Source organism: Corvus kubaryi, unplaced genomic scaffold (assembly GCF_017639235.1).
Source record: "Corvus kubaryi isolate FWS band 111438036 unplaced genomic scaffold, C.kubaryi_AGA036_p1.0 split1-37296, whole genome shotgun sequence".
In the NCBI taxonomy this organism is placed as follows: domain Eukaryota; kingdom Metazoa; phylum Chordata; class Aves; order Passeriformes; family Corvidae; genus Corvus; species Corvus kubaryi.
In genome coordinates, this window is record NW_024582075.1 from 1,569,010 (window position 1) to 1,581,551 (window position 12,542).

A 12,542-nucleotide genomic window follows, 5' to 3' on the forward strand; every position below is an offset into this window, starting at 1 on the left:
TGATTCTTCATTACTGTTGTCACTTGGGTCAGACATGACCTGTGCAGTGACCCCCCCCCCTCCCCTTACCACGCTTCGGTTCATTGATTTTGTGATTTGCACTCCAGCCTCAAATGAACATTCAGTGGGATCAGACTAGTGCTAAGTCAAAGTAAAAGCTAAACAACCTTGTGATGTGTATTCTGATGTGGACCCGAGTCACACTGGACCTCTGCTGTCGTGTTTTGCTCTAGTTACACTTTTGAGTTCAGTAAGACTTCAGAGGGTCAATAGTGTTTGGCTGCACTACTAGCTAGAGTGGACATTGCCTGCAAGAGAGACTACTTAATCCTCTCAAAATATGTGCACCTGTCCCTGTGGTTTTGATAAACAGCTTGAAAAAAGCAACAGAACCATAGAATAGCTGCAGCTGGAAGAGACGACTGGAGGTGATCTGGTCCAACACCCTCTTCAAGCAGGAGCACCTGCAGGCAGTGACCCAGGACCATGACCAGGCAGCTTCCAAGTGTCTCCAAGAGTGGAGACCCAACACCACTCTGGGTAACCTGTGTCTGGGCCTGGGAAAATTTTCCTGATGTTCTAGTCCTATTACTGGGCATCACTGGAAAGAGATTGGCTTTGTCTTTCTTATGCCCTTCCCTCAAGTATTTATAAACATCTTGAGAAAATCTCAAGGAAGTACACTCCATTGTCTAGGAAACTACGAGCAAAAATGTATTCTTTCCTAAATTTATTCTTAAAAATTTAATGATTTTCAAGGCAGTGTGAGAATTTGACTTCCACACAGTATTTTATAAAATGAAACAAAATGCCACATTAAAAAAGAATCCTTATGTGCAGCTCAGGGAGAAAATTCTCTCCTGAAAGCATATTACATTTTTTAATAAAATATTTAGTAGAAACAACAAGTTCCAGCAAGTAAAATGACAAAGCCAAGAGGAACACACTTGGAAAATGGTCCTTTTTTCCCTGCACACATTTAATTTAAGACAGGGTAAATTCTCTGAATTATTAATTCAAAGAACTTTTTATATTAAAAAAAAAAGTTTATAACAAACTATTTCAAACACTCTTTTGAACTGCATGTTATGAGATGAAGTCTAATGTAAATGTCCTGTGAAATACATCGCTTGCACTTAAAGTGCACTTTTTTTTTCCCCATAAAGAGCTCCAGAGGTTATAAATGATAAGAAATAATAATAATCCAAATGGAAATACAAACATGCTTGCAGTAGATCGACTGGTGTTTAGGGAAAAAGCACTTACAAAGGACTGGGCCTCCAAGTTCAAATCCTTCAGGCAAAACAGCCAAAGGGTCAACAACAAGAAAAGAAAAGCAGTGTTCTTCATCTTTTGATTTGAATTCTCAGTAGGTTTGCCTGAGAGAACAACTGGGGGAGAAAATTCCACTCTTTTATAAATCACCCACCCCGCTTAGTGTTTTAATGGTTTCTTACACAAGAACTATCGTTTTATTGGCAGGTTATTAGATGTTGGACCAGTGTCATTTGACTAGGCCAGTATTAATAATAATGTGGTTTATGCAGTGCAGGGTCAGATCAGTAAAGTGCTGTTAACAGATGACATGTTTGATTACCGTTGGCTTTAGGCAAGACATATGGATCCCTTAGGAACAGCAGCACAGGCTGGTGGGACAGTTTGCTGGAAAGGTCAAGAACAGGGATGTCAGTATCAAGGGACAGCAAACAGACTATTCTACAAACTAGCTTTGATAAAGTGAGGTGGTCGAGCTGCCAGGAGCCATGCGGTGTGGCTCTGCACACCAGCGCTGCTCAGAGGGCAGGCTCCATCTCCTGGAAGCAAAGCTCGCTGCTCCTCCGCCATACAGTGAAACCCTCAATGTCAAGCTGGAGTGAAGGGGCTCCATCCAGGAGGAGTGGCTTGCAGCTGGCTCTGAGACCTCCTGCTCCCTGGCACGCAGTGTCATGCAGGCTACAAGACCATCTACAACCAGGCTCCATGTCTACAGGCTCTCCAGGCCACAAAGCAGACTCAAAATGTCACCATGTTCTTACAGCCCCCAGAGCAGTTGCTGTACCCATCATCCGTGGAGAGAAGTCCTTGGAAGCCCCCCCGGCCTGACTCCCGCCCTCGGTCGCAGCATGGACAGCCTCCCCCAGCTCTCTTCACTTCGCTCTGTACATACACATTCCAAGTAGTGCAACCTGATGCATATGAAGCTCTATCAAATGCATAAGGAAGAACCCAAACCTCTAATTTATTCTGGTAAGTCTTCTTGCTACAAAAAATATATTCCGCAATATACTTCAGAGCTGGCAGTATTCTGTCAGTTTTGTAAGGAATTTCTCAACACTAGCATAAGGATGTCCAAATCACACTATAAATGGACAGATATAGCATAGCTGATGGTAATATTTAACAAATACATCTAATTTTAATGCTAAACTACTGCTAGTTTGTTAACTGCAAGGAACAAATAAAGTAAATGCCAATAATTAAAGTAGTTTATTAATCAGGTGTCCTATAAAGAGTAGAAATCAAGCTCACCTTGATTCTTCAGATTCTGTTTCATCAAAAGAGCTGCAAGTAAAGTGAGAGAAAACTTTGGTTACAACAAAACTAAGTTTAAAATTAAAACTCCCAAATCTTTTAAGAATCAAAGAAGGGAACAATCTTTTGCTGGTCAGTGGCCACATAATGCCACATAAGGAAATGAATGTAGGAGATTGTATCATTTTATAACCACCACTACTTGAAAATGACAGCATCCATTTTACCATAACAGATTAATTTCCATCTCTCTATCTCTCTATCTATCTATGAAGTGTTGGGATACAGTTTCACTGAGGATAATGGCTGATGTGACTAACTGCAAGTGAAAACTACAAGTCTGCTAGCTTCTCAATGACCCTGGACACTGCCCTGGGCCATAGAGACCTCCAAGTCTAACAGGTCCTCAAAATTATCTTCAGGTAAACTTGCCTTCTTGCCACTGCAGATCCAAACAGCCTGCCCTGAAGTGGAAAAGGGCCATGTGGCTTTCTGGGGAGCACATCCTGGTAATGCTTCTGGACTGTCAACCACGTCATCTTACACAGCAAAAGAAATTCTCCCTACTAAGCTCACAGCTGCAGAGGGTATCAGAGCTTCCAGTTACCTTGTTTTGGGTATTTCTGTAGTCATTACAGTCATCGTACTAAGATTCCCTTCTGCCACTCTAGTTAGGAACCCTTCCCAGGGGACAGGCAATTGGTTCACTGGGGTAATGTCATCGGAAAGGTGGAAGACCTCATTCTTGAACACACAGAGGGAGATCATAAAATGATCACAGAATGAGTTTCTATTTTGTGCAGTTACTATGACCATAAAACACATGCAAAGGCTTTCTATGCAATTTTAGTGAGTGCTTATGAATATCTTACATTTCAGTAGATACTTCAAGATCTACAAGAAAATTGTATTTTTCTCATCTAAGCTCTCCTTTGCTTTCCAAGAATATTACATGAAACTTCCCGTCTTTGAACATGCTGGATTTATTTTACGACCTTTTGGGGATATATAAACATACTTAACATGAACCTAATGCCCATTTATTTTACAGTGTTAGAGTTGGCAGCAAGACCATTTTAAGTCAATGGAATTGCATCAGCACTGAGTGGATATGGGCCTTTTGGCCTCCATATATTTTTCAGTAAATGAGAGCTTACCCACAGCTTTCTGCTTTTGGCAAGGTAGGTACATGACGAACATTCAGAAAATCAAGAAATATCTTAGGGAGCTCTTCATTTTCTAAAATGACTGTCTGTAAAAAAAAAGGCACAATAGAAACCCATATTTTAAAAATATTTTAGATATTGCACACTTCCATTCAAGCTACTAAAACATTTCTCTCTTGCAACACTTTTCAATTCTCCATTTTTTTACACCTATTATGGAATGCCACATTTCAACAGGAAAACCACAGTTCTTGATGAATCACTTACGCTACTTACATTCTTTTTCACCTGCCATCACTGGTGCCAAGCTATATGCCTCTCAAGCAGAGATGTCTGATTCTGGAACTAAGTTACTGGCATGCTCATTTCTGAATAAAGTTTTGTTTATTTAGAATATAAAATAAAACAGCTTCAGCTCAGTGCTTTCATGTTCATCTCACAGCAGACTCCCATCTGGCATATGAGCAGAAGAAGGAAGTCTCCACTTTGTGCAGTTTTATTAATGCACGTCTTGGTAAATGAAAAGAAGGGGAACTCCTTGCTTGGCTTGACAGGTCAGCTTACAACATGCTCCATTGTATCTGCACTATGGCTCCAAATGACAAAGCTCTGACCACACAGCTGCTGCCCAGACTTATCACACACACTTCTTCCACAACCGTGATACAATGGCCACATAATGGCCAGACTACATCCTGTGTTTTTTCCTGGAGATGATTTACAGTTTTCACAAGGCAAAGAAAAACAGTTCATAAATTAAATCAGTGTCTCACCTGAAAGATTAAACCCCTATTTCTTTACTGTTCATACTGATATATATTCTGAAAACGTGTACTTCACAAGAAAAAGGAAGCCACAAGCTCTTTCTCAAAGAGATTTCCTACGTAAAGGCCTGATCTGAAGTGAATGTATGTATGGAAGAAACTTCACTGTATTTAATATTAAATTGCCTCCTAGAAGCAAAGCTATCCATGTTCAACCTGTTCACTTTCCCACCCTATGATACAAGAAATAAATATAGAGAAGAAACAAGTCTGGTGATGGAAAGAAACATCAGTCTTACATTCAGAAGGTAACTTACTCCTGTGTGTATATTCTTTTACATTACAGTATCACAAGGGAGACACAATGGTATATAGAGGATAGCAGGATCACAAAAAAAAAGTTGGAAGAGACATCTAGAAGTCATCTAGATTTTATAGCAGCTTTTATAGCAAATGGTTTGGTTATTTGTGTTGGGAAAACCTGCTTAATGTTAAAATTACAGAAGATGTGAATGGACTTAAAAGCTTTTGAAAACAAAGATATTTGAGAACTGGATCTTTTTTTATGTTACAAGTCTCAATTCAGAGGCTACACTTTCTCAACAGCTGAGGCCATCACTAAAACGTTTGAAGAAAAGCACAGGGAAAAATGTAGTTGAACTTTTCCGTGGTAGATTTTAAGAGATGTAACAAGCAAGGAGGTCTAAGATGCTGGCAAGTGTTAAGCCTTTCAGTTCACCTCTATATGAAGATGCTGCATTAAAAAATGGCACTTTGCATTCTGCAAAATCAGCACTCTGCTGCTGCAAAATGTATCCCATTCTGCATTCAGGTTATGCACAAAAGAAGGTGTGGAGGGGATGCATATTCAGAGCGTGCGTGAATTGCATAGAAATGTGTATGACTGGCTCAAATAAAACCATCTTGCTAATTATATGCAATGAGGAACTGCAAAAAGTTGTAGAAAGATGTTTAAGGGCATCCAGTGCTTATATGCAACTTCATACTTACAACTCTTGACAGCTTTTTCTAAGACTTGAGCTGCCTGCTGAGGCTACTGAATGGAACAGGGAAGAAGAGAAGGATACACCATTTTATAAAAGGAAAACTACTGACAGCTCTTACAAACCTATTTGCTTCTACTTCCACTCATTTGAGATTAATATCTCCTTCTGTTTTTTTCCCCCCAACATGTATCAAGTCAACCCAAGCCCTCCTAATCCTGGCCTGAGCAAACACCTTTCGCCATACAGTTTGTTAGTTGTTAATAACTCTGCTTTGGTGATCACTAAACTTGAAAATGTAGAATTTGCAGAGAAGCAAATGCAATTTTGCACTGCCCTGTATTTGTACACCACCTCTGCTGACTGGAAATTTTGTCATTTCCAGAATTTTATGAAGGCAGGAATGACTGCATTGACCAAAGGAGGATTTTTCAACTGATGTAATGTGACATGGATTTTTAAGCCTTAAAAAAAAAAATATTAAGCTTACAAGTTAATTATACTAATAGGGGGAAATTATCTTCTGGCTTGACTTTGTTGGCTTTGATTCAATAAGGGGCGAGGACATAATCTTGCCATTTAAAATAGATGGTGGAAACCAAAGGAGAAAAAAAAAAAAAGCCTGATAACAACAACAATGACCAAACCAAACCAAAGCAAACCCAACAAAAACCACACAAACCACCAACCAACACCAAAACAAAACTCCCACAAGCACCGACCAGCCACACGAGCTTAGGAGTGTCTGTCTAAATACATTTCCTAACTCTGCTGGTGGCCCAAAGTAGATGTCTTGAAAAAAATCTAAGCATTCTCAGCTTCCTATTTAAGTTTAAAAAAATACCCTTAAATCATAAATGTTATTATAGTTGGCTTAATTTACCTGGAACAACCCTTAACACAACGGATTTTTTACTTCTGTCTGAAAACTTGTAAGAAATCAGTATTTTGCAAATCTGATGATCTTTAATGACAGGTGTGCAGAAAAGGAGCCAGCAGGTAAAGTTTCTCAACCACTACCTATACATTGTGATGTAATATGCTCAACTGTAGCATTTGTTCAAGTATGACATTGGCTTGTAAGCATGACTAGCTACTTTGTTTGCTCTGTCATCAGAAACTGAAGGATAAATATTTTCAAAGAAATAAAAACTCAAACTTAGTTTCTTTGTAATGTGAAATTCTGTTGCATCCAAAATCTGTCAAGATCATAGCAATGAGTTTCAAATATGGGTCCCAGAGTGCTAAGTAGGCCAGTTTAAGAACAAAACCCCCGCATGTGTATTTCCTTCCTAAAGTAATTACAATGCCCTCTTCTCCCAAAACTAAACCAGCTAACACAACCTCTAGCAAGTGATTTGGGAAGTGACTCCAGAAATACATTTTTCAACTCATTGATTTCAGCTGAACTAAAAGTGCCATATTTTCTTGGAAAATTGTAAAGGGTGTTTATCTGTTACTGTCACACTTTAATGAACTACTCTGTGCTTCAGGAGAAAAACCCACAACACAACACAAGGGAAAGTCTGATGTTTACATCAGCAGAAATGTCTTTTTCACTGGAAGGGTGCAATTATTATTATGTAACACATCATAAAATCCCCGATTTTTCTACCTTATCAGTTACATAAAATCATGTTCCCTAAGGATGTAATTGATTAGTTGCACATGTTCTTTCAGTGACATCTGAAATACTTAATTGTCGGTTATCTTTTCTCCTTCAGTAAGTAAAATATAGTCACAAAATTGCAAAGGGACTTGTTCTGCCTTAACCTTAGCTAGATGCCATCATGCAGTGGAAAACAGTGCTAAAATATCACAGGATAATGCTCTCCAACAAGGGAGACATATAAACAGCATAATGATTTCCCACGAGTTTCCTTTTTGAAAATTGTCACTAAAGCCAGGGTAAATGGTGACATATCTTCACAGAGGACACAGTGAAATCGAACACTGGCATTCTAGTTAGGCCCAAACCTACTCATCAGCCAATTATAACAGTAACTGAACATCTTGCTGAAAACCTGAACAAGACCACTTCGCTAACCTTCAGAGATCATGCCACAGAAATGCATCATCTTCTAGAATTATTATTATTATTATTGTTAGTATTATTATTATTATAGCTGCTTTTAATGAAGAAAGATTTAAAAATCAATTTCTTACAGTCATCTATCATACTTTATTGAGGTTGCTGGAAGAGCTGTTGGAAAGAGAGAAATATGAGTGGGGAGCTGAGTTACAGGGTTTTTACAGACTTTTCCATTAAATCGGGTTTAGTTTGAAAGGCTGTATTGTTAGGGTGAAAAAGTTCATGACAGTTTTTCCTCTCTTCAGAGGGAAAGATGCTTCACAAAACCTAATTCAGTGGTGCAGCTAAAATGGGGGAAAAGAAAATCAATACATTCCAGCTACAGTAAGTAGGCTGGAGTGTCAGTCTCCACTGGGACCAAAATCCACATCTTTTAGAACATTTAGAGTCTATATTCTTCTATTAACCTGCTTTTCCTGAACTTACACAGTCCCATGAAATGATAAAAAGGTTATCAAAAAACACATTAGCTAAAAACCAAGTAGATAAAGGAACCAGACTTCTACGAGTAAGATTTTCTTTTTTAAAGTAATAGCAGATACAATCATGTTTTATATTATCCATTGCGAAGAACTATAATGAAACTCACTCTCTTGTTCAGTGAGGCTGTTGTTAGAGGTTATTAACTGGGATTAATTCTAAAAAGAATTTCCACTTGTCATTGCTATCAGAAGTATTCACATTTGTGAGAATGGAAGGAGGCTATCAAACATGCTTAAAAACCTGTATAAAGATACAAGAAGCGTGAAAACACGTGTACAACAACACAGAAGTGATGCTCCATAGGGAAGCACCAGCTAGTTAACACTCCCACGCTGTGTATCAAAGGGAAGTCAACAGTAAGAGTGACATCCATGCAGCGGAGCTTGAAAGGGAACAAATAGTGACTATAGGTATTATAAGAGAAAATACATCCAATGAAGATCCAGAAGTTCCAACTGAACTATCTGAAAGATAATGTAAAGTCACAAAAGTTAAAAAAAAGGAGGACAGAGGGGAATTGCACGTATGAACCTCAAGACTGGAGGATACTTCCAGGGAGCTTAAAACTCCCCCGATATCTCACGAGTGACAAATCTATCTATCATAGTAATCTCAAGCTATGCAAAGGATAAATTAGATGAAAGGGGAGGCCAACAGGTTAAACGACTACTGGATCATCACTGAAAATGTGTATGCAGAACTTCATGACAGTGTCTATAACTTACACTGCAAAGCAGTTAACTCATTTTGATTAAAAATACTGCCACATAGGTCTTAAGGTAGAGAGCACTTTAATTAGAAAGCTAGTTAAAAACACAGTTACTGTTCCAATTAATATTTAACTACTAAGTGCAGAGCAGATAGACTTGTAGTTAAGTCTACAAATACAACCCATTTGATGTAAAAAATAAAATATTGAATTTTTTTTTTGGAAAACTGGGAACATAATTTAGTGGGAGCAAACAGTGAACTTTTCTTCAGTGAAACAGGAGACTAGTCCTTGAAAGATTAGAAACAAAGTGCAAGAACAGTTCCTTTGAAAAATAAAAATGAAAGGAAGCAGTCAATATAATTTCCTGAGACACTGCTCAAAGGACTGGAGGTTAAGACAAAGCTGGATGACAAATGAAAAAATCAACAGAGCAAAAGGAAAAGAAGCAGAAGGGCAGGCCAAGTTAATGATATTATAAAAACTTAGCACGAACAAGAAAGGCTTTTAAAAATAAGTAACAGGAAAAAGTAATACAAAGAGTGAGTAGATCCATTAATGACAGACACAAAATTAGATGCTGATTTCAAAATGCCTAAATTGAAGTATTTTTCAGAAGTCAATGGGCCACTAGGATCATGAAAAATTAACAAGTAATTAAGACGATGTCAATACTGGTGGTGATGACAAACAGGTGCAGGAATACCTTAGATAATAATATATATATCAATCAATCCAGAAATTACACATTGTAGGAAGATACAGAAATTAGGTAGTCAGGTTTGAAAAAGTCTTCTCAAGAGTACAGGGGAAGAAGGCTTGTAAAAAAGCAACCACATTTACCACCACAATACACAGTAGATTGCAGTACTGTTTTCTAAAAGCTTAAAAGAACTAAACACAAATATGCTATAGTGAAAAAACCACTGAACATTCAGGGAAAGCAAGGTGCCTCATTTACCTCGCCCTCTGCCAGGGAAAGCTCCAACAGGCAGTGCCATGGAGCACCAGGACGCTCACCTGAGACAGGCACCATCTGAGACCTCTTACAGAACCCCTCAGACCAACACAGCCACTGGTGAATGCGAGAATTTCCTCATAAAACACTCCAAGTACAAATCAGCCGCGAGAACTGCACGTAGCACAATTCATGTCACTAGAAACTCATGCATTTTCCCTGTTCAGGATGTTTCTGCAGTCCACTACCACAGCCTTATGAGACACCAATTATCTAAAAATTACATTTTGAGAAACATTAAGGATAGAGACCACTAAGACAAATAGAAAAAAAAAGAAAAAGAAAGGGAAGAAGAAGTGGAAGAAATGTAGTTAAGTGGAAGAAATGTAGTTACAAACTACAACACCTGGAAAATTTCAAAATCAATAGGTTTTTGTTTTCTGTCAGTCAGGTACTGCCCTCCTTCTATGGTGATCCTTGTGCATCAGGGAGAAAGTTGCATGGGAAAAAGAAGCAATACCCTGCAACAGGATCTGATCAGGTAATTAAATACTATCATAAATACATAATCTACTTAAAGGTGAAAATGTCAAGTCCTAACCTTCTTCCTCTAAATATCAGGGTTTAGTGTACATTCCTGTCTTCTTAGTGTGTGACAACTCTTTCTTAGAATTGTAGGATCATTTAGATGGGAAAAGGTCTTTAAGATCCACCCTTAAGCCAGTACTGCCAAATTCATCACTAAATCAAGTCCCTAAGTAAAGGGACTATATGTCTATATGTCTTTTAAATACCTCCAGGGATGGTGATTCAACTAGTTGCCTGGACAGACTGTTCCAATGCTTGACAACCTGTTCCTTGAAGGAATTTTCCCTCACATCTGATCTCAACCTCCCCTGGCCCCACCAGAGGCCATTTCCTCTCATCCTGCCACTTCTTACCTGAGAGAAGAGACCAACCTTCACTCTGCCTCAACCTCCTTTCATGTAGCTGCAGAGAGAGATAAGATCCCCCCCTGAGAATAGTTTTCTCCAGGCTAAACACTCCCAGCTCCCTCAGCTTCTCCCCACAGGACTTGTGCTCCAGACCCTTCCCCAGCTCCACTGCCCTTCCCTGGACATGCTCCAGCACCTCAATGCCCTTCCTGAACTGAAGGGCCCAGATCTGAACCCAGGATTCAAGGTGTGGCCTCACCAGTTCTGATTACAATCACTGCCCTGGTCCTGCTGGCCACACTATTGCTGATACAGGCCAGGATGCCATTGACCTTTCTGGCCACCTGGGCACAGCTGGCTCATGTTCAGCCACTGTCAACCAGCACCTCCAGGTCCTTTTCTGCTGGGCAGCTTCCCTTCTGCCCAGCCACTCTGCCCCCAGCCTGTAGCAGTGCAGGGGGCTGTTAGGATGCAAGGGCAGGACACAGCTCTTCGCCTTATTGACCCTCACCCAGTTGGCTTCAGCCCCATCAATCCAGCCTATCCATATCCCTCTGCAGAGCCTTCCAACCCTCAGCAGATCAACACTCCTGCCCAGTTTAGTGTCATCTGCAAACTGACAGAGGGTGCACTTGATCCCCTCATCCAGACCATGATAAAGATTTTAAACAGGGCTGTCCCCAACACTGAGCCCTGGAGAACAGCACTTGTGACTGGCCACGAGCTGGATGTAAATCCATTCACCTCCACTCTCTGGGCCTGGCTGTCCAGCAAAGAGTATTTCCATCCACAACATGAGCAGCCATTGTGAAGCCATCAGCATTCATCACTGTCAGGATTTGAAATCAGAATACTCAGCATATACTTCCACTTTCCCTTTTTTTTTGTTTGACTCCTCATCAAGCATTTCTCTCATTGAGGTAATAAAACACACAGAAATTACTTGCTTGTTACAGTAACAAGTCAGCAGGAGCACAGTATTCCTCCTTATTCATTTTCTGATTAACAGTGGTGTATAATATACTGTTTATAGCTCCTTTAGAACCAGACAACTAAAAAAATTGCAATAATAGTAAAGATGATGATGATGATAACAAAAACAACAACAACAACAATAATAATAATGACAATAGAGTACCATGAGAGAACTAATATTAATAACTATTAATAAAGTGATATGCCTGTACCAGGGAAGTTACCCCACAATAAGGAGTAGAATTATTGGGAACAAGGATAAAGACATCTGAATGGAAACATATCACAGAACTGCTGTGATTGAAACAGAGAGACTTTGGTTAGATGGTTACTGACTAGATATTACAACAGAGGAAAGAGACTCTGTTTCAATACTTACTGCAACTCCTAAAAGGATAGAACCTACTTTCATTTCCAAAAGGCTTTTGACAACCTGCACCCCCCAACCAAAGGTCTTAAGGCAAACTCAGCAAAGATAAATAAATTGCTACAAGATCCTTACGTAAGTAAGTTGTTACAAGAGAGGTTAGGAGAACACAGCTCTGAGTGATGCCTATTGGAAAAAATGTAACAAAACAATGATGGACTTTAGAATGACCATTAGTGATTGGGGGAGTGAGTTGCTGACGGCTGTAATAGCATTTTCACTTCTTTTTAGCTTCAAGAAGTCTCCCACAGCTCTAACTCATTTTGCTGGCTTTGCTGAGAACAAGGCAAGAGACAGATGTTTGATAAGGTCTGAGGAACTTATCTATGAAAACAAGTCTTGCTTTCCACAAGAATGACAATTTCATGCAAATGTCAGATCAAAAATTTGGAAGTCATCTGAGCATGGTTTCCTCGTCTGCACTGTTTCCACCAGATACTGTAACAAAAATGCTATTCAACTCTACAATAACTTCTTATTTTGTCTCTCTGACATTT

At 39.3% G+C, this 12,542-nt stretch overlaps 1 protein-coding gene and 1 long non-coding RNA gene across 5 annotated transcripts in view; one reads left to right on the top strand and one right to left on the bottom strand.

Annotated features, from left to right (window-relative positions):
- SNX24 (sorting nexin 24) overlaps nt 1–12,542 on the bottom strand; it is an 89,025-nt gene that overhangs the window by 3,893 nt on the left and 72,590 nt on the right. For all 4 annotated transcript variants that reach the window (XR_006020655.1, XM_042053972.1, XM_042053975.1 and 1 more), the window contains exons 4-6: nt 3,690–3,784; nt 2,530–2,562; nt 1,598–1,662 (exon numbers count right to left, since the gene is read on the bottom strand). Coding sequence is in view for 3 of the 4 variants with exons in the window: in XM_042053972.1 (XP_041909906.1) it covers nt 1,598–1,662; nt 2,530–2,562; nt 3,690–3,784 (193 nt within the window). In the remaining variant the exon portion in view is untranslated. The remainder of the gene's footprint in view (nt 1–1,597; nt 1,663–2,529; nt 2,563–3,689; nt 3,785–12,542) is intronic.
- LOC121676916 lies at nt 777–6,628 on the top strand. The gene is made up of 2 exons (XR_006020656.1): nt 777–2,247; nt 2,808–6,628. It is a non-coding gene; the product is annotated as an uncharacterized LOC121676916 (long non-coding RNA).